The sequence below is a fragment of the Ursus americanus genome, chromosome 6, assembly GCF_024610735.1.
Source record: "Ursus americanus isolate L20-20 chromosome 6, mUrsAme1.1.p, whole genome shotgun sequence".
In the NCBI taxonomy this organism is placed as follows: Eukaryota; Metazoa; Chordata; class Mammalia; order Carnivora; family Ursidae; genus Ursus; species Ursus americanus.
The window spans coordinates 2,876,750-2,896,484 of NC_142132.1; the positions used below are offsets into that span (position 1 = coordinate 2,876,750).

General features: G+C 52.6%; 1 protein-coding gene across 6 annotated transcripts in view; it reads left to right on the forward strand.

The window, feature by feature from the left end:
• The window catches only part of C6H10orf143 (chromosome 6 C10orf143 homolog), a 64,021-nt gene that overhangs the window by 33,879 nt on the left and 10,407 nt on the right, over positions 1–19,735 (forward strand). For 3 of the 6 annotated variants that reach the window (XR_015724687.1, XR_015724688.1, XM_045809482.2), the window contains exon 4: positions 2,126–2,677. Coding sequence is in view for 2 of the 6 variants with exons in the window: in XM_045809482.2 (XP_045665438.1) it covers positions 2,126–2,155 (30 nt within the window). In the remaining 4 variants the exon portion in view is untranslated. The other 3 variants (XR_015724691.1, XR_015724689.1, XM_045809483.2) reach the window with 3 other exon arrangements.

The following is a 19,735-nucleotide window of genomic DNA, read 5'->3' on the forward strand; positions in this document are numbered from 1 at the left end:
ATGAGCCTATGGGCATAACTAATCTCTTGGCCGCTGTCGAGTCGAGGACGTGGTCAGTGCCCAGACCCCACCGTCACACGCGCCTCTGGGGGCTGGCGTGCGCCACAGGGCACTGCAGGGCCCAAGGACTGCACACCCCACCTGTCGGTCGGGGATAGACAGGCTCCTCTTTGGGTGTCACTGTGGCTCTGCACTGTGAGAGGGACATTGACAAAATAGAAGGTGTCGAGAGGAGTGAATAGGACGGTGTGGGAACCTGACAGAATACTGGGTGACAGGCTTTAAGGAGCACTTTCTGCAGGTTCTTTTGTGCTTAAGATCCTGGATCTTGGTTTTCATATTGATGTGGCTCTGTGTTATTGTTCCAAGTCTGGCCATTCTGCCTCCACATGTCTTCACATAACCCCATTGCACGGGGAGGCGGGGGGTGGGGGCTAGATGGAGACCTCTCAGTGAACACCTTCTTAAAAAGAAAACTTGGTTTTTGAGCCACATGGTGGTGGTGCTGTTAGAAACAGTGATGATGATGATGATGATGATGATAAAGTTAAAGAGCATTGCCCAATCTCCCCACCAGCCAGTCTCACTGTCCCTCCTCTGAGCGAGGCCTCGTCCTGTCTGTAGTCTGGCCTCCTGAGCCTGTCCACTGCATTCCTTCTCCCCCAGCACCTCAGAGGGAGCTTCCCAAGCTCTGTCTAACCTCATCTCTGCAACTTCCCGTGCTTGGAGCAGTGCTCCCTCACCCAGGCTCCTGCTGCCAAGGGTCTCACGACAGAGACATTTGGGAAGTGCTATATTCTTACCCCACCTTTTGGAAATTTGATGCATAGTAGTTGATTAAAGAACTCAAGAATCACAGTAAAGACACTCGTTTAATTTTGTTCAATCCATTGTTTGCAAAATGTCCTTTTGTAAAGGGATGCCTGTTACACATGCATTTCTAAGACTGTTTTGGGAAACACAGGCCCGTTGAATAAATTCGGCACCTGTATTTACAATCTGGGCGCAGCCTGACCATCCAAATAGATCTCCTGTCCCTGCCTGTGTGTGCCATGGACCCTGGCTTCCGTCATCCCAGATGGCTTCTCTGGTTCCGGAACATTCTGACTGGCTGTTCTCATTGCCTGGGAGGCTCTCTCCTACCTTGTAAGATTCTGTTATGTCCTCTTGGTCCACTCAGGATACCTCTCCAATGTGAAGCCTTCCAGACCCTCCTCAGGTAGAATCAGCGCCCCCCAGAACACCGCATTCCAGTCCACCTGAATGATCCGTCTTTGTGACACGGGTGCTCACAGGCCTGGGTGCCACCTCTCTGGCTGTTTGCCTGTCTCAGGTCTCTCAAGCTGGGTCCCCATGGCTCCGGGCAGCACCGCCTTCTAGGAAATGGACACCATCATGGACCAGACCACTTTGTCCCTTCTGCAGCCTGGCCTGACCCACCCTTCCTGGCCTGTGCCAGCCCAGGGAGCCAGCTGGCCTCATGATGTGGTCTTGGAGAGCAGGGCTCCCCTGCCGGCTCCTGCCATTGGGCCACGGATCCACACTGCTCTCTGCTGGGATCATGGCCAAGTGGGACAAAGGTTTCTAGATGCTGGACAAGACCTCTCATTTCACAGTGGCTCAGCGTCTGGCCACCTGTCTGCCCCTAGCCATCTGGTCCTTCCAGTTCCTTCTGCGGGTGAAGGTGAGGAGGCGTGAGGTGAGGTGGACAGCGGCCCTGGACTGTTATGAAGCCGCGTCACTTCCAGAGCCTGGTCCTCCTGAGAGGAGCCGCTACAGCGCCTTTGTGCTGGATCCTTATTCAATATTTAGACAACATCATTTTAAAAAATTCTGTCTTATGAATATATAAATTATATTTTCACTCTTTTTTTTCCCTCATACCACTGTAGGGGAGAAGAAAAATAATGTTTATTGAGAACATTCTATGTAACAGGCACTGTAGGAAGTGCTTTAAGTATCTTTTTTATTATATGTTATGTATAGTCTGTAAATGTGTATTTACCTCAGAAATAAAACATTCTTTACAAGTGGTGGCCCTGTCATTTTAAATGCAGTGCTGCGTGTGGGTGAAGCGACAGCCGCGGTAAATCCATTCCCATGATGTATTTTTGTATCATTGTAGGGGCATCTTAACCACACCGAGAGCCAGTAAGAGGTGCCAGCTGGAAGGTTCTGTCCATGTGCCAACGAGGGTCGCCCTCAGGATGGACCTGGGCGCCCACCTGTTCAAATCGCAGCCCCATGTCCCCTGGTTCAGGAGATCCCACCGCCTGCCACGTGAGAGCCAGGAGGACCCCATCACCTCAGAGGAGCCTTCAAACTGTTGTCCCCCACACACCTTTCAGATGTATCTTTCTTGACAAGGAAATTGTTTGAATCATTTAAAAGTTTAAAAAAAAGGTCCATATCAGATTTCCTGTGAGGTTTGAGAACGTGCGTCCTCTGGAACCGTATCCGGATGTAGCCCTGCTTTCCTAATTTCCAGGTGTTTTGTGGACTGATCAGAGCTGCTTATGTATTCTTTTTTAATTAAAAGACTTATTTTTATATTTAAAATGCTCTATTATCTTAAACTGAGTTTTACTAAATGCTGGTATCCAATCTGTTCTGTGTAATTCCCCAAATGAAGTTATCAGGCACAAGGTCTCTTTTATATTAAAATGGAAATGTCTCATTTCTCTTGGGTTTCCCGTGCATCGTCTAACTGTGGAGACTGGCGTCGTTTTCCCTGGGTCTGAGGGCTTCCTGAGATGTCCTAGTACTTGACAGACAAGGTCCTCACCTGGGACTGCTCCCAGGTTCTGAGTTATAGGACAGAGCCCCTGCGCTCCCTGTGTTGTCCTTGTGTCATCCCGAGGGCCGTGTCCTCTGCCAGTGGCCACCCCTCAGCACCGACAGTCTGAAGAGCCAGTCCAGCCACGGCCACAGTGTGTGGTCGTGGAGGGATTTCATGTGGCACAGAAGGGCAGAAGAAGCAGCCCGCACAATACCAGCTGGGATGGGGATTACCCAGAATCGCAGGGCACACGGCTGTGTTGCAGGAGAGAGGAGACTTTTCTGCCCCCGGCATCCTGGGAGGTCACCAGGCATCCAGCCCCGCGTCAGGTCACGGACTGCCTGAGACGAGACGGCAGTCGTCCTGGAACAGCCAAGGCCCAGAGCGGCAAGGCTGAGATTCGTGGCCTTGAATATGTGCTGTTAAAGAGCCTTCGTGGGCTCCTCTCTTCGAAAGGAGACGCGTCTTCGTTCCTAGAGAAACAGTGGGCATTCGGGAGTTCTTCGGTTCACAATATTTCTTTCTGGGTGTGAGCTCATCCCTTTCCCTAGACTCTCGGGGAGAGGAGGTGGCCACACACGGACTGGGTTATCGTGGTGAGGGAAGTAGCATACTTTGCCCCGGCCACTTAGTGAATCGAAAGATTGTTCTGCAGAGAATAAGCCCCATACATCTTCCTGCCTGCTGGAAAGCACCCCGTGTAGAGCCGGGCAGACAGAGTGCGGGCTCACGTCCCCCATGGCATCTGCTGCATCAGCCAGTCACGAGCGTCTTAGAGCCTTGTCCCCCCCGCCCCCTCTGAAAGGGGGTGACGCCCCACAGAGCTTGCAGGGAGCATGAGACAGGCGTGCACAGACGGCCTTGGTGACCGCTCGGGGGCCGCCCCCGAGCCCCATTGTGCAGCCCCTCAAACCCCAAAGCAGGCACTCCTCCGGAAAGCAAAAGGACATGAAAGGTTAGAGCAGCAGTGACAATGACAAAGGTGGGGGTGACGCAGGACCCAGCAGTTTTATCATGAAATCCTCTGGTTCTCAGATGGGGATGGAACGCTCACCGTGAAGGAGCGTGTCGGCGGGGTGCTTGCAAGAGTGGCCTCCATGTCGCCTCAGCGTCTGGTTCACCCAGGCCGGGTCGCAGGCTAGACCGCCGTGGGGCCCCCAGTCCGGGGCCCATCCCAGCCCGGCCACCCCTGCCTGGCCGCCGCAGACACCTGGCCTTCGGCCTGCCCTCGACTCTACCCCCAGTCCGCCTCCTTCAGGCCCTGCACTTGGAGCCTGTGAGGGACAGCAACGTGCAGGTGAGACTTTTTGTTGGATTGGCGGTGTTGTGATTGTTACGAGTGATGCTTGTCCGTTGTAGAAGAACGTGGGACGCGGAGCCGGGGACGCAGACGCCACGGGCGCGGATGGCAGTTCTGGCAGTTCTGGGCCCGCGTGGACGCCGCGGTGTGGCAGTGGGGGCCGCTCGCTGCAGGGAAACGTCGCCTGGAGAGGTGGTGGGGACTCCATCCTGGAGCGCGGCCCATCGTTTTCACGGCTCCGACACCAGGTCTGCCCGTTTTGCCAGAAAAAGTTGTTTATAAAGTCTGTAGGTAAGTGTGGGGATGTCTTTTCCATCTTTGGAAGTGAAGGCCAGGCCAGGAGGCCCAGCGCGGCAGGCTCGAGGCCCGCATGTCGTGCAGGGATTCCCTGGAGGACTGTCCCTGCCGGCCACACCCTCCACCGCTCCCGGCCGTGAGTCTGTTGGCAGCACGGGAACTGGAGCACGTGGGCTAACAGGCAGAGCCTGCACACTTCACCTGTGAGGCCCACAGAATGCGCTCATCCCTTTAAAGAGCTTCACTGTGTTTTCCTTTTTTTTTTTAAGATTTTATTTATTTGAGAGAGAGAGAGCACTCACGCTAGTGGGGGAGGGGCTGAGGGAGAGGGAGAAGCACGTTTCCCGCTGAGCAGGGAGCCGGACGTGGGGCTCGATTCCAGGACCCTGGGACCATGACCTGAGCCGAAGGCAGACGCTTAACCGACTGAGCCCCCCAGGCGCCCCATCTGTGTCTTCTTGTCAAAAGAGGAGGGAGAGACCTGCCCTTGCCCCTGAGGAAGCCAGCTACCATTTGCGTCTGTGTAGTGCCATTAGATAAATCTTCAGTTTGTCCTTTAACCCACAGTCCGCCATTGTTTGACGGTGCAGGGACAAAAACATCAGGACGTCCCTCTTATCATTTCACAAAGTAAGTTCATGGTGGCTTCGAAACCAACAAATTCTAAAACTCATTTCAGAAAACCCAAAAGCATGGTGAGTGGTTAAGGAAGAGATATTAACATCATTCAAAATGTTTTGCCTCCTTTTAAAATACAGTTTATTTACAGATTTCTTTCTGAAACATTTGAAATTATGCCTCAAATCCATACTTAGTACAGAAAAAAAATTTAAAACTATATTTCAATGAAAATGAAATACACATATGAAGGTCCCCAGAACCCCGTCTTCCCCGTCCCGCCACTGATGGTAGCATGTGTGTCCCTGTAAATCTTTCTCCATAAGCATACCAGCCCATAGATGTGTACTTCTGCTGTTCACATCATGCACGGGTTTTCATGTCCATGAATGTGGATGGGGTCCTCTCCTAAAATGACTGCACATCATCCCCTTGAACAGAGGTGCCCCAGCGCTTTTGTACAGACCCTCTGGGACGTATGTGTGGGTTCTTCTCATTCCTTCATGCGTTTACTGTTCATTTATCTACTTGTTATTACAAAAATTGCAAGATAACCATTCTTACACATTTTTATGAAGTTTCCCAGTTATTTTCACAAGAGAACCTTCTATAAGTTGGGTTGGTGGGACAGGGTACATCCTGGTTTTCTGCCCTCTGGAAAGTTGGTCCCAAGAGCCCACATCCCTTCTCTTTCACCAACACTAGGTAGAGCCTACTCTGTTCTTTCTTTAAACTTGGAACATTATGAACACGCTCAAAAGTTGGCAGAAGAAACAGTACAAGGGACTCCTTCAACCGTCATTCATCTCCAGCAGTGCCGAGCCCACGGCCAGCTCTGGCCGCCCGCCTGTCAGAGCACTAGAAGCAGGTCCCAGGCATAATGTCCGTTCACCTGTAATCATTTCCGTGCAGCCCTCCTAGAGACATTTAAAAAGCCATAACCATGATATGAGTGTTACTCCTCAAACAACATTTACAGTAATTCCTTCTATGATGACATATGTAGTCTCTGGTTAAATTTCTGCAATGATTGTTTTGGTTTTGTTTTTTACGACTTTTATTGCCTGTCCTGTTCACCTCTTTTTTCTCTGGTTTCTTGCCTGAGAATCACTCAAGAAAGGCCTTCCTTGCCCCCAAATTCTGTACAGCATTTGAATCGATATGTAATTATGCATCTACAACTTTGCGTGATTATTTCATTCATAAAAATTTGGGCGGCGAAGGGTGATATATCTAGCTCGATTTCTTCCCCAGATATTAACCAGTTATTCTAATCACATTTTTCTCCACTGATTGGAAATTCCATGTCTACCATATATGGGATTGCTTCTGTGCTTTCTCTTCTGTTCTTTGATCTTTCTCCTCTGGTGGCTGTTGCACTGTGTGTGTGGGGGGGGGCACATGCATGTATGTGGCTTTTTTGTTAAAACGTGACACATGCAGGAAAGTGAAAAGTCAGGGTCTAGGCCCAGTGCACGTCCTCATGTGGACGGTCTACTCCCATTGTCCCCTGTTATTTGTCAGAATGCTCCTGGCTTTCCTCTCATGTTATTCGTCCAAATCAACCTCAGAATCATTTTATCAGATTTTAAAAATAAAAGCCACGTAAGACATCAATTGGGTTTCTGCTGAATTTACTGATTAATTGCAGGAAAAGGAATAGCTTTACCAGTCTTGAGACTTGCCGCACAGAGACTTGAGGTATTTTACCATGATGAGCACTTTTTCTGTATCTAAGGGCTTCCTTTCTGTGTTTGGTTTTTGTTTTGTTAGTACAGGTCTTGCCCTTGAAGCTCAACCCTAGGTATCTTTTTTCCATTACATTTTCTGATTATCACTGTTTTACCAGATCATTTCCTGGAATACTGCTGTTTAAAACTCAATAGTGCATTTTCCCCCCAAGTGCAATGAGAAGGAAACTACTCCATACTTAGTGACATTATATGTCAGTGTACTGAATGATCGTTTTTAACAATCTAAAAACCCTCTGAGGGAATAATTATCCTCACTGTGCTAATAAGGACAGAGGCTTGTCCAAACCGGGCTTGGACCCCAGCACCTGCCCCTCCAAACCCACTCCTCACACTGCACGTGGGTCCCAGGGGTGGGAGGGTCTTGTTAACGTGCAGACACTGGGTCTGGGAGGGTCCCTGAATTCTGCCTTTCGATAAGCTCCTGGGGGATGCCGCCAACCACGTTCTGAGAATCTGGGCATCCCTGAGTCATTGATTGAGGCTGTGAGAAAATGGGACCTTTGTGGAGGGGCAGACAGCTCCCTGATTGTATGTGGAAAGTATTTACAACTTTCTGGAGGAATTTGAAGAGTATGCTTTGCCAGACAAGGCAGCCGTCAAATCCACTACCTGTAGTGGTGTCTGGTGGATCACAGGGCAGGGGTAGGTGCCTGCCTGCGACTCCTGTGCTTCTCCCATCACTGACCCCGTGCCTCAGTTTCCTCTTCTGGAAAGCGCCTCAGAACCCGCTGTGAGCAGTGAGCGGTGGGAGCATTTGAGGTGCTTTGAACAGGGCCTGGCAGTAGTGACTGTGACTGCATATCCGTGCACGGGGTTTTGGAGCCCAGCGCCCTGGGTCCCAGGATGTCAGTGACAGGGCTTAAAGCAGGGCCCTCTCTGCCTCCGACATTGACCTTGATACTGTTGTGAAGCCCCCTCCCCTGCAGGGGCAGGCCGAGTGGAGACACCATTCCAGACGTCGTCCCAGGGCTGCTGGCCTCCGCTCATGTCTAGTACTCGTGATTTCTGTGTGCATTTTAAAGCACCTTTAGAAACTTCTGGCCCAACAGTTCCTTACAAATCCGTATGCATATTTGGTGAGGATTTCCGGCCAGCCATTACACATGATCTTGTACTTCTGCAGCCTGGCAGGATGGCAGGTCTGCCTGGTGCAAACTTAGCAGGGCTCCACGGGGTGGGCGCAGAGTTGCTCCGCGGGGACAGGCTTTCAGTTGGAGAAGATAAAACAGCTCTGGGGACGGGTGGAGTTAGGGTTGCACAACAGTGTGGACATGCTTCATGCCAGGACCGGGAGGCTTAAAAACAGCACAATTTAGGTCATGTGTATTTTATCACACACAAGAAAACCAAATCCAATCAAGGCTTACAACTACTCAGTCTTTTCCTTCACCGTGAGAAATGGAGGCATTTCTTCCCCTCGTCTCCCGTGATCATGGGCTGTGGGTGGTCCAGACACTAATCTCTCATTCTCCATTTCTCCTCCTTCCTCTGGCCACTGGAAACCCCAGGATAATCTGGGGACTCAGACAAGCTCCCCCACCAAGTTCAATGGGCAGACGGTCATAGAGAGTTGGGGATGAGTCTTCGATCCCCACGTGTGGGGGCACACAGCCCTGACAGGCGTCTAGACGGGCTCCACTCCTCCTGGCCATACTGAGCCGTCCTACAGGGGTGGGTGGCGCTCCTGGGCCTCCCGCTGGAGTTACGGGTGGGGGTGGGGGGGACAGCTGGATGGCAGAGCTCTGGGCAGTGACCCAGTGACGACCGGGGTAACTGCATTTCATTAATTGTGTTGCAGGGGAAGTCACAGGCAGCAGCGGCGTGCGTGGGTCTGTTGGCCTTTCTGTCCATCACACGCAGGACGGCCCAGCTGACAAAATGCGGGAGGACAAAGAAGGGTCCAGTCAGGAGCTCAGAGCCTCACGGTACATTTCTACTAGGAGTCTTCCTCAGACACCTGATGTCATTTCCTCTTAGATCCCCCCCTGGACCCTACAGTTTATGTCGAATAGAAGTGACTGTCTGTCTCAAGACCTCAGTGGTAATGCCCTTTTGCTGAGCACTGGGACGGGGCTGGTGAGCATCTGTTCCAAAACCAAGTCCCTCCGTTTCCAGAGCCGCCTCCGCCCCCGCCCCCGGGAACAAACAGCTTGATGTCAAGTGGATCCAGGAAGGCAGGTGGGTTGGACTTACTGAGCTGTTTCTGAGCAGCCTGGGTGGCTCAGGTGGTGGCCGTGTGCGTGTCCCCTAACTGCAGGTGGCAGGTGACTGGGTCCCTCGACCGATGGGGGTGGAGTGCAGTGTGTTTGTGCTTCCCACCTCCCCCGGACTCAGCGGAGGCTTCTGTCTGACCATCCTCTTCCTCCACTGTAGTTTGGGCCTAACATCTCCTTTTTTTTTTTTTTTTTTTAAGATCTTATTTATTTGTCAGAGAGAGCGAGAGCACAAGCAGAGAGAGCGGCAGGCAGAGGGACGGGGCTCGATCCCAAGACCCCGGGATCATGACCTGAGTCGGAGGCAGATGCTTCACCACCTGAGCCACCCAGGGGCTACCATCTCCTTACAGAGGCATGGTCACAGCCGCGAGCCATCTCACGTGGAACGCCTGTGGGAAATGCTCCCTGCGGGGTAACTGCCGCTTTTGAACCATGCACCGCGGCTCCCCAGGTGCCCTCCCTGTCGCACTGGTGACAGTGCTCCCACTTCCAGCCTCCCGGTGGAGCTGAGAGTCTGGGGGCTTTGGAGGCGTGGGGAGCAGCACTCGGAATGGCTTGCTCGGGTCGGTAGGGGTTAATTGCACATTTACAAATGTACTGTGACTTTTTAGCTGAAATTCAGGATAGATAAGATTTGGCTAGTGATGTCTAAATTCACTTATGTGAAAATAATGACACAAATACAAAGTTAAGTCACATTTAGTTATGACCTTTCTAAAAAGAAAAAGTAAAATTACAAGAAAAGATGACACCATCAACCACCAATAGTACATATCAACTAAAGTGATCTTCTCGGTCATTCTTCTGGGGAGACCCACTTACTCACGTTTCAGGAAAGCCAGCTGAGTGATGATCTAAATCTCTTAATTTTTAAAAACATTCTTGACAAGCCTCTTAATAATTAATTTGAATGAGCAAAAGAAATCTCGCCTCAGGGCTCATAAATGTCTTTTCCGGTCCCTGAAAGTTGTCGATCGTGAAAAACAACCCGCGGCCGTCTGCGTCTGCTTTGGAGACGTGTCTGTTCAAGTTCTCTGCCCATTTGCAAATTGACTTTTTAGCTTTGTGCTGTTGAGTGAGGTACGGGACTTCCTTATTTATCTTTGAAATTAGCCTCTCATCAGATAGGCGGTGTGTGCGTCTGTCCTGCCGTCCTGCAGGATGCCTCTGTGCTTTGCCGGGAGGCTTCGTCGCTGGGTCGCAGCTGTTGCACGTGCTGCCACTGTTGAGTTTGCTCCTGCTGCCTCTGCGCTCGGTGTCCTGCCTACGCCACATGATGTCATCACCAGCGTCAGTGTCACAGCGCTTTCCCTGTATTCTCCTCTGGAAGTTGGAGTTTCAGGCCTTAGCTTTGGGTTTCCAGTCCATGTGGAGTGGATCTTTGTGGGTGGTGTAAGATAGGGCTGCAGTTTTGTTCTTCTGACCGTGGTTTCCAGTTTCCCCAGCACTGTTTGTTGAAGAGACTTCCCCGTTGTGTGTTCTTGGCGCCCGCCCCTGGTGAAGGCCTCTTGACCGTGTCTGTGCATGTTTCTGGCTCTGTATTCTGCCCCATGGGTCTACGTGTCTATCTGTACACCGGGGCGTACTTTTTGGTGACTGTGGCTTTGTAATATATTTTGTAGTCGGGAAGTGGGACGCCTTCAGCGGACACGTGAGAAGATGCTCCACTTCACCCAGCATCAGGGAAGTGCAAACCCAGACCGCAATGAGCGCTCACCTCACACCTGCTGGGACGGCCGTTCGTAAAATACCAAAAGACAGCGTTGGCGAGGCTGTGGAGCCATTGGAGCCCTCTTGTACGGCTGGGGGGGTGCAAATTGGTGCAGAGGTTTCTGAAAACATTGAGAACAGAACTGCCCTCTGATCTGGCAGCTCTGCTTCTGGATGTTCCCCCAAAAGAGTTGAAATCGGGATCTCGAAGTGATACTCGCACTCCCACATTCGTAGCAGTATGACTCACAAGACCAAGACATGGGAACAGTCCTAATGTCTATCAACAGAAACATGGGTAGAGAAAATGTGGTCCATATGCACAGTGGGATATTATTCAGCCTTAAAAAAGAAGGAAATCCTGCATTTCCGACCACAGGGAAGAACCTGGAAGATGTTGTGCTGAGTGAAATGAGCCAGTCATCGAAGGACAAATGGCACATGATTCCGCTTAGGGGAGGCGTCAACAATAGACTCTGGAAGCAAACGGTAAAGCGGGGGTTGGACGTGAGGAGTTGTTGCTGGGTGGGTACAGCTCCAGCAACGCAAGACGAAGACGCCGGAGAGCTCGGCTACAAACGCGGTACCTATCGCCGACAGTACGTATTGCACACCTGGGCGGCTGAGACGCTAGAGCTCACGTTCACTATTCTTACCACAATAAAATTTAAAAAACCCCAAAAAACAAAAAACCGGCCTGTCGCTACAGCAGCACTCTGGAGAGAGGGTTGTGCTGGCTCTCCGTCTTTCCCTTGGGGTCCAGATACTGCCACTCCCCCGGGAGGGTCCTCTGTTCCGTGGTCACCGCTGGAGGGTTTTCTCCTGCTCCCCGCGGCCAGCAACTTCTCCCTGAGGTTAGGGCAGCACCCCGACAACAGAGCAGGGGGAGACTTTTCACAAAGACCCTTTGTCTCCCCAGATGGTTCCACTTACAACGCGGTTTCACCGGCATCCCGGGTAATTGATAGATGCGCTCGAGACCCGTGGTCCCAGAGTGCAGGCTGCAGAGACGCCCACGTTGGCAACTGTCCCGTCCAGACTGCAGATTCCCGGAGCTGGCCGTGCGTCCCCTTGATTCTCATGTCCCACAGCAAAAGCCCCCATGAGTCCCCAGTGTGCTCTGGGACTCATTCTGGAAAACATCTCCCTGGACATAGAGGCTAGACCTGGGAGATCTGACTCAGTGTCCCCGAAAACCCGAAGAATAGCAGTTGTGGCCCCCTCAGACTCCGGAAGTCCCACAGCAGCCGAGGAGTATTTACAAGCTGTCTTGCTCTGCACCAGCCCGAGAACCAGTGGGTCTTAACAAAAAAATGACATTTTGGCACAATTCTTGTAAATTGTAAGATCATACGATTTGCCCCCTGATGTGGTATTCGGATATGGTGGCAAATGTTTATTACACAAATGGTCTCCACCAGTATCTGACTGGCATTAACAGACGTGCTTGGAAAATGCTCTTAGAACATGTATTCTTTCCTCAAAGTTAGTGCAGGAATTTTCAAATGCTCCACTGATACTTAACTTACCCATGAGGCTGTTGGGGCTCCTCTGATCCTCAGGTGTCCTGGTCTAAACTCCTACCTCAATCCTGTATTCTTGTAACAATACTCGTGGTAGGAGAATAGGCAGTGGCAGCTGGGACCACATGGGCCTGATGAGACAGTGCAGACCCGCGGCCAGGCCTGGGGCTCGGGCTCCTGGCCGCTTCCTCTAGGGTGTTGTCTCCTTCGTACTGCCTGTCCTGGAGAAGCCCGGATGTCAGGGGGGCTGTGGCTGGTATTCCTGCTTCCCACCGGGGCTCAGAACCAACGACTGACCTGTGGGTGTCCACAGACCCCTGCCCCCTCACCTTCAGGTGCTCAGAGTGGGTACCTGAGCTCTGCGTGGATCAGGCCCTACTGTCTCCTGCAGCTGCCTTGACCCCACTTCTCCTGTCCTGCCCCTACTCCCACAGGTTTCTCCCGAGCGGCCTGTCCATGCTCCCTGGCACAGGCACCCCTGCCTCGGGCTCCCTCCCAGTAGACTGGCCAGAGGTCAGGACCAAGCAAGTTCTGTGGGGTGGGAAGGATGCTGGTGGCCAGGCAAAGAGAGGGTGGGCAGCAGGGGACAAGCGCTCGTGATTAAAGGAACCTCAGCTGTTGCTGGCATGATTAACTAATTTAAAAATCTAATACAAATATAACCCAGTGTTAACACTTAATTCTGGTGAGAACATGCGTGTGTGTGATGCACTGTATTTTTCTTTTGCCTTTTTGTATTTCCTAAGATGTTCTTTCAAAAATTAACTTTGAATAGGGAGCACATTGGCTTCGTAGTTCGACCCAAGGGCTGCAACGACAGCTGCGCCTGGCTCTGTCCGTGCACGTCCTAGATGCTTTGGATGGAGCATCACAGTCGCCTGAGCCGGGCAGGGGCTCTGCTCGGGAGACAGGGGGTCCGGGTGCCTGGCTGAGGCCAGGGCGCAGGTCCGTGCTGGAAAAGGGCTTGCTTGCGCCCTGGCTGAGGGGCTCCGAAGCGCCCGCCTGTGTTCACACAGTTTTGCTTGCCACATGCTCTCTATTGAACAGTCTCTTGGAATAATGTTTAAAATGGAATCTGAGTGCTAACTCACGTTTCTTTGGTAGCTTATTTGAACTTAATTCAGATGTCCCCTATGTTGTTTGAGGTAGAAAATGTCATGTGTTGATTTTCGAGTTTCTTTAAGACATGTTATAAAGCTTTCATAGGATTGCATTTTTCTCTTCCATAGTTTGCCTTTATTTTGTGGGTGAAGCGACTTTAAGGTTTCAACGATGAACAAGGTCATTGTGCCATTGCCCCTGTATCCAGACACACTGACTCAGCCATCCGCCTAGGATGGCCCCCACCCCGTCTATGCAGGTCCTCCTCCCAGACGCCCGGCAGTGGGCGGGGGTGCTGGTAGCTCCGTGAACCCCCCATGGCCCTGAGGCAGGTGCTCTCATCCATTTTGAAGATGAGGAAGTGGATCGTAAAACCGACTGGGCTAGCTGAGCGAGGTTTGCGCTGGGCTTGAGTGGGACGCAGGGACTGCGCCAGGAGCCGGGCAGAACTCCCTGGCGCCCAGACGGGTTTGCGCCAAGTCCACAGCATCAGTTTGAACTGATTTTAATGATCTTTGAGGGCTTCAGGAGCTCCGGCCACCATGAGGCTGCATGTGCTTGGCCAGCCGTGCTCTGTGAGGTGTGTGAGTGTCCTGAGGGGTCGGGGGGGCCACAGAGGGTCCCCTTCCTGCTCCTGGGCCCGCTCCCACAGCTTCCAGGGGTCCGTCTTTCCCAGCTCAGAGCCCACCACCTGCTGCCTGGTTCTGAACCCCACCCTGAGCTGTGTCTCCTCTGTCTTGATGACCCTCTCCTGGTGAGAGCCGCGTGTGCAGACTGAGAAAGCACAGAACACCTGCCGTGAGATTTGAACTCCCCCGTAATTTTACCACGTTAGTCCCTGTCTCAGTGTTGCCGTGTTTGCCTCTTTCTCAGCTTTGGTCCTGAGCAAAGTCCTCAAAGTCTAAAAACCCAGTCTCAGCCCTGGGGGAAAGCTCTCTCTCCCAGAATTGAAGTGGCACGTACTGCATGTGGCCTGAGAAAAACTTGTCACCCTGGTAGCAAAACACCCAAACCACCAAGGCTGGCTGCTAAGTCAACAACTGTCGGTGGGGGCCTGGGCGGCTCAGCCGGTGGAGCATCTGACTCTGGGTTTCAGTTCAGGTCACGATCTTGGGGTTGTGGGATTGGGCCCTGCCTCGGGCTCCGCTGGGAGTCTGCCTGCCATGCTCCCTCTCCCTCTGCCCCTCCCCTGCTCATGCTTGCTCTCTCTCTCTCTCTCTCAAATGAATGGATAAATTTTTTAAAAAAAGAAAAAATGAAAAGAAGCTGTCTTTGACCACAGCGTGAGCCCCGGGGCCTCTGCAGATTCCCTGCCCGGACCTGCCTGCGGTGACTACAAGGTGTCTGAGTGTCTTCCAGGAGCTGGGGGAAAGCAGATCCCCGGGCACGGTCCCCTGGCCCTGACTGGGGAGATCTGGACCTGCCTGCCTGCACACCAAGCTCAGGGAGTCACTGCCCGGCCTGGAGGGTACGCTCTGCACGTGGGAATGAAGCAAGCAGCAAAGACAGAACACAGCGTGGAAGAAAGGGAGCTCCCATCCCCTGGGCCTCCTGCCACTGCCGGCCACCGGCTGATGGGGCCAGGGAGGGCGCACGGCCATTCCAGCCCTTACCTAGCCCCACTGTCCTACAGCGTTGAGACGAAACGCATTGCACTAAAGAGGAGGCAGTGGGACCAGAAAGCCAGCCTCCAGCCCTGAGAACAAACTCCCCTGGGCTCCTAAGGCACCAAGGACAGTCTGATGTATATCTCAATGGCCGGAAGGAAGGAAGCCCACCTGTTCTTTAGGAGAAAGTGCCTTATTTCCCTGGAGCTAACTCAGAAAAAAATACTTCCAGTGGATCTTTATGTAAATGACATTGACGGGGGGTGGGGAACATCCCTGCCTTGGGGTGCCAGAGGCCAAGGCCATTGTGTTGTGATATGAATGTATGAAGGCACGCCTCCAGGAGCCAGGCTGATGTGGCCACGGTGTCGGTGATCTCTGCTGATGTAGGGACAGGAGTTAGAGAAAGTGGGAAAGTGGGTGTCTCTGTCTCTCCATCCCCCTGCATTCCCTTTGCCCTTCCCCCAGCTTTGCAGTGGGGGTGCCTGGATGCCTGGCTTATTGTGCAGCGATCAAGGTCCCTGAGAAAGACTGCAGGTTGCAGAGCTATGAGCACTGCTGGGGCATTAAGGCAGTCTCTGGAAGGTCTGGACTTCTGGAGGCCCCGGGTCCCCCCCAGGCTTGGCTGCTTCCTCACCAAACACCCAGGCCCTTCGTGCCTTGACCCTCAGACATCCTGAGTCGGCACTGGGGATGAGCGAGAGCAGACGGCCTTTATTCCATATGCAATCGTAATGACGTTAGCAAAATAGCAGCAGTGAGCTCTTCTGTGCAGGCGGGACTCCTCTGGCACATCGCTCCGATGGCTCCTGATCCCCACGACGACACCACGGGCCCATCCCAGTCTTGTCCCCACTTTCCAGATGAGAACACCCAGCTGGAGAAGCTGCCGAACGCACACAGTGGCTGCTTTGGGAGCCCACCTGGATCTCGGCCGGAGTCTGGGCCACTTCACAGTCACGGGGCGACAAGCCAGCTGGCCGTCCTCTGTGCAGGCACCGGGATGGGGGTGCGCGGTCCTTTCCTTGCCATCAAAGAACTGTAGTGCCTGTTGTTCAGAATGCAGAGCACGAAGGGGTGCAGTCGTGCACACATTGCCCACCTCCTCCCGCCCCTGCAAAGGTAAGGGGACTCCCCCCGGAGATGGAAGTGCCCTCAGGGAGATCCTAGGCCCCACGCAGTGCGGAGATGCACCGACGAAATGCACCTCGGGGCCATTGTTTCCAGCTCACGAGAGGGGCTGGAGCAGGGGGGCTGCCCACGGCCTGGCTCCCCCGGAAGCACGCCCGGCCCCCGGCAGGGGCGGCTGGCAGCGGGCACCCCCCGTGGCTCACACAGAGATGGCAGCTTTACATATTGAAAAGGAGCGTGGCCGGCTTCCTGTCTGAAGGATGTTTCCCCGGAGAGACCACCACCATTTGATCTATTTTTGATTAAAATGTAAAAATTAAAAATTAAATCAAATGGTAGTAGAACTCCTTGGGGAAAACACACTGCGGTTATGAAGTATTCCCTACAGTAACCTTGAGACTCTTACAGCAGCATTGTCTCATCCGTAGGTGGTCTTTTTATGACACACATAATTAAAATGAATTGCAGCGAGAACCACCAAATGCCTGCCTCGGATGTGTGGACTGCGGGCGGGCGCTTCTGGAGCAGGTCCTGGTCGGGGAGGCGCCAGGCGGGGGGGACAGGTGGGGCTGCCCAGCCAGGACGGGACCTCAGGGTGCCCACCCTGGCCCTTGCCCCTGCCTGTCCCCAGGCCGCCTCATCCCACCCACATCGGCCAAGGATCTCCCCCGCTTCTCCTGCCCAAACAGCCAACGCCCATTTCGAGTCATGTCACCGAAGTCGGTGCAACAGATTTCCTAGGAAAACGTGCTTTTCAGAATCTGATCTGTAACTTATTTTATCAGGCTGCTTATTTTATCAGTCGGCCTGGGCACATGGCAAAGCACCTTTGCAAGGTAGAGGGTGGCTGCCTCGAATTCGCGTCCCCGACCCCGCGGCTGATGGACACGTGCCGTGCCGGTGTGACGGGATGTGACCTTCTGAGTCATGACTTTATGTGCATTAGCGTGGGGTGTGACTGGACATGCCGTGGCCCCTAAGGACAATTTCTGGTCTGCACTCATTCTTTGCAGCCTCTGCTTCAAATGAAAATGCCACAGAATAACAGCGTTTCTGGACTAAAGGTCTTAGCACAGACCAGTGACGCTGTGCCGTGGTTTCTAGGCAAACAGACGTGTGAGGGTGCCAGGCCCAGAAGTGCTGATCCAGGGTCCGAGGCACAGTGTGCACTTAGGTGAGGCCCGTACCTTTCTGATTACCTGCTGGTGACAGCCTGCCAACGTGTGACACGTGGTGATTTCCCTTTCTGTTCAAAAGTTGTGGCAGCTAACAGGTGGGGTGGAAGTCCCCTGATGAGCATGGGAAAAGCAGGCCATAGCGCAGCCCCTGGGCAGGAGGGAAGAAGCCAGGAGTGCCCGGTTCATGGCGGGATGCCTCCCCTAGAGCCTGCCCTGCTGGGAAGCACCTTCAGGGTCCAGTGGCCAGGCCTGGCCTGAAGACAAAGCTGGTCCCTCCTGTCCAGAAAACGCAGCTCCCTGGGTCGGATCCAAAACTTTCCTCAGGGGTGGGTCTTGTTCACCTCCGCAGGCCCACGTGCCCTGGCCATGGCTCTGTGGGAGCCGTCCTCACAGCAGGCATGACCATCTCTGCTAAGCTCAAGTTCCTGAGGGGAGAGAGCTGTCGATAAGAGCTGGGTGCCTGGAGTCTGCAGGCCGAGAGGTGCCGGTCACGGGAGGCCCAGGGAGCTCGCCCCTCCTGTGACTGATGTGCCGTTGGGTACTATGGACCATGAGGGCCCGCTGGGCTGGGTGCCTGTGAGTCCCAACGCTCAAGGTTTCAAATCCATCATGTGTAAACTAAAAAATGGCCCACCACCTACAAGCTGCAAGCAGGTCCTCCCTTCAGGAGACCGAGCTCTGCACCACCCTGGGGCGTCCGTCCTTCCTTTTGGTTTAAGCAGTGGGTAGACCGATGCCCTGCTTATGCAGAGGCAGGGCCCAAGCATCCCCTAGTTCAGAGGCAAGGAGGTGTGGGGTCTTCTGGAAGATCATAAGCACTATGGGGAGAATGCCGTGTCTTAGCTGCTCAGGGGCCCAGAAAGCAAAGTGGTGGGGAAGTTTTCTCCACATGCACATGGGACCCAGCACTTGTTATAAATGACATCTTTTTAAAAGTCTGTTTTCCAGGGATATTTTCCATGGCTGGTATTTGGGAGGAATTTTAGATCTTTATAGATGTGTTTGATCTGGCCGGCTGGTACACCTTCTTATTTGTTTTTATATTTTAAAAATTTAATTCTCCTGGATTTTCTAGGAATACCAACATGTTTATAATGATAACTGATTTTGGTTTAAGTATATTGGCCCCCCAACTCCCTTGTTTATTTATTTTTATTTTTTACTATTGGCAGGTGCTTTCAAAAACTGTTGTGGGAGATTCAAACGTGCTCACAAGTAGAGCCAGAGTCCAGGCTTCCCCGTGCGTCGTCCAGCTCCCTCAAGTACTGACTCGGCCCGTCTTGCTGCTGCTCTCTCTGGGAGGACTTCTGTCCTGGGGTGTATGAACCCAAACCAGGCACTGTTTTATGTCATCCTAAAGACTCCAGCATGTATCCTTAGCAGGTAAGCATATCTTGGCTTCACTTTCACTGTCCCTACATCTCACAAAAGGGTGACTCCCTCCCTCGTATCATCTGATAGCCATTCACACTCACTTTTCTTCCAGGTGATGAGGTCTGCCCGCCTTCCTCCTAGACCTTCTTCCCCTTCCTCCATGGCTGGTTTCCTGCCTGTCACACCAGCTGGATGTAGACTTTCTACCTTTGGTTGCAGTGATGCAGACAGAGTGCCTCCTTGTAGTTATGGGTCTGAGAAGGCAGGAACAGATACAGAACATGGTGGATTTCAGGCATTCGGGATGAGGGGGCAGCACGGCCGAGGGGAGAGCAGAGGGGCCAGCGCTGAAGGAGTCTCCGTGTGGAGGGGCTGGTTTTGGCGGCTTGGGCAGCTCCAATGAGAAGCTCCAAGAGGCTCCAAGACTTCAGCCTGAAACACACCAGCCCCAAGATACACAGGGCCAAGACCGTTCTAGGAAATGGAGAGTGAAATGGATTGCAGTGTTGCTTCTGAAAAAAGGAGCTAAAGAAAGCACTTATCCATTTATAAACTCTTCTAAGAATGTAGATTCAATCCAAGTAGCAGAGTTTTTGTTTTCTGATGTATTTCCTTGGTCGGTTAATGTAGTTCCGTGCAGACTGTCCTGAGTAGCCAACACTTGCAGCGTGATCTTCCCATCAGCCTGGTGACTGCTCAGTGTCTGATTTAGCACAAACCCTGGTCCAGCCCTGAAACCCAGGCAGGGCTGTCTCATGTCTTCACCCCCTCCCCACCTGGATGCCCACAGCACTCTGCCTGGCCGTGTGTGTGTGTGTGTGTGTGTGTGTGTGTGTGAGAGTGAGTGTGCGTCAGATCTGGCCCATCATTTTAAGACGGATGGCAATTCCCATAGCCAGCATACTATTGATAGACACTTGGGTTGTTCTTGAATTTTTCCTGCGGCAAAAACTCTTAACATTAGAGTATGCAAATCTAATCTAGATAGTTTACTACCAAATTGGCAAGAATTTTTAAAAAGCATAATACTTAGTGCTGGTGAAGATGTGGGAAAGGCACGCAGTCACTCTTGGTAGCTGTAACGGTGTTACAATCATTTTGGAAGACAACTGGGCAAAATCTATTAATATGTAAAATGCTCCTCCTC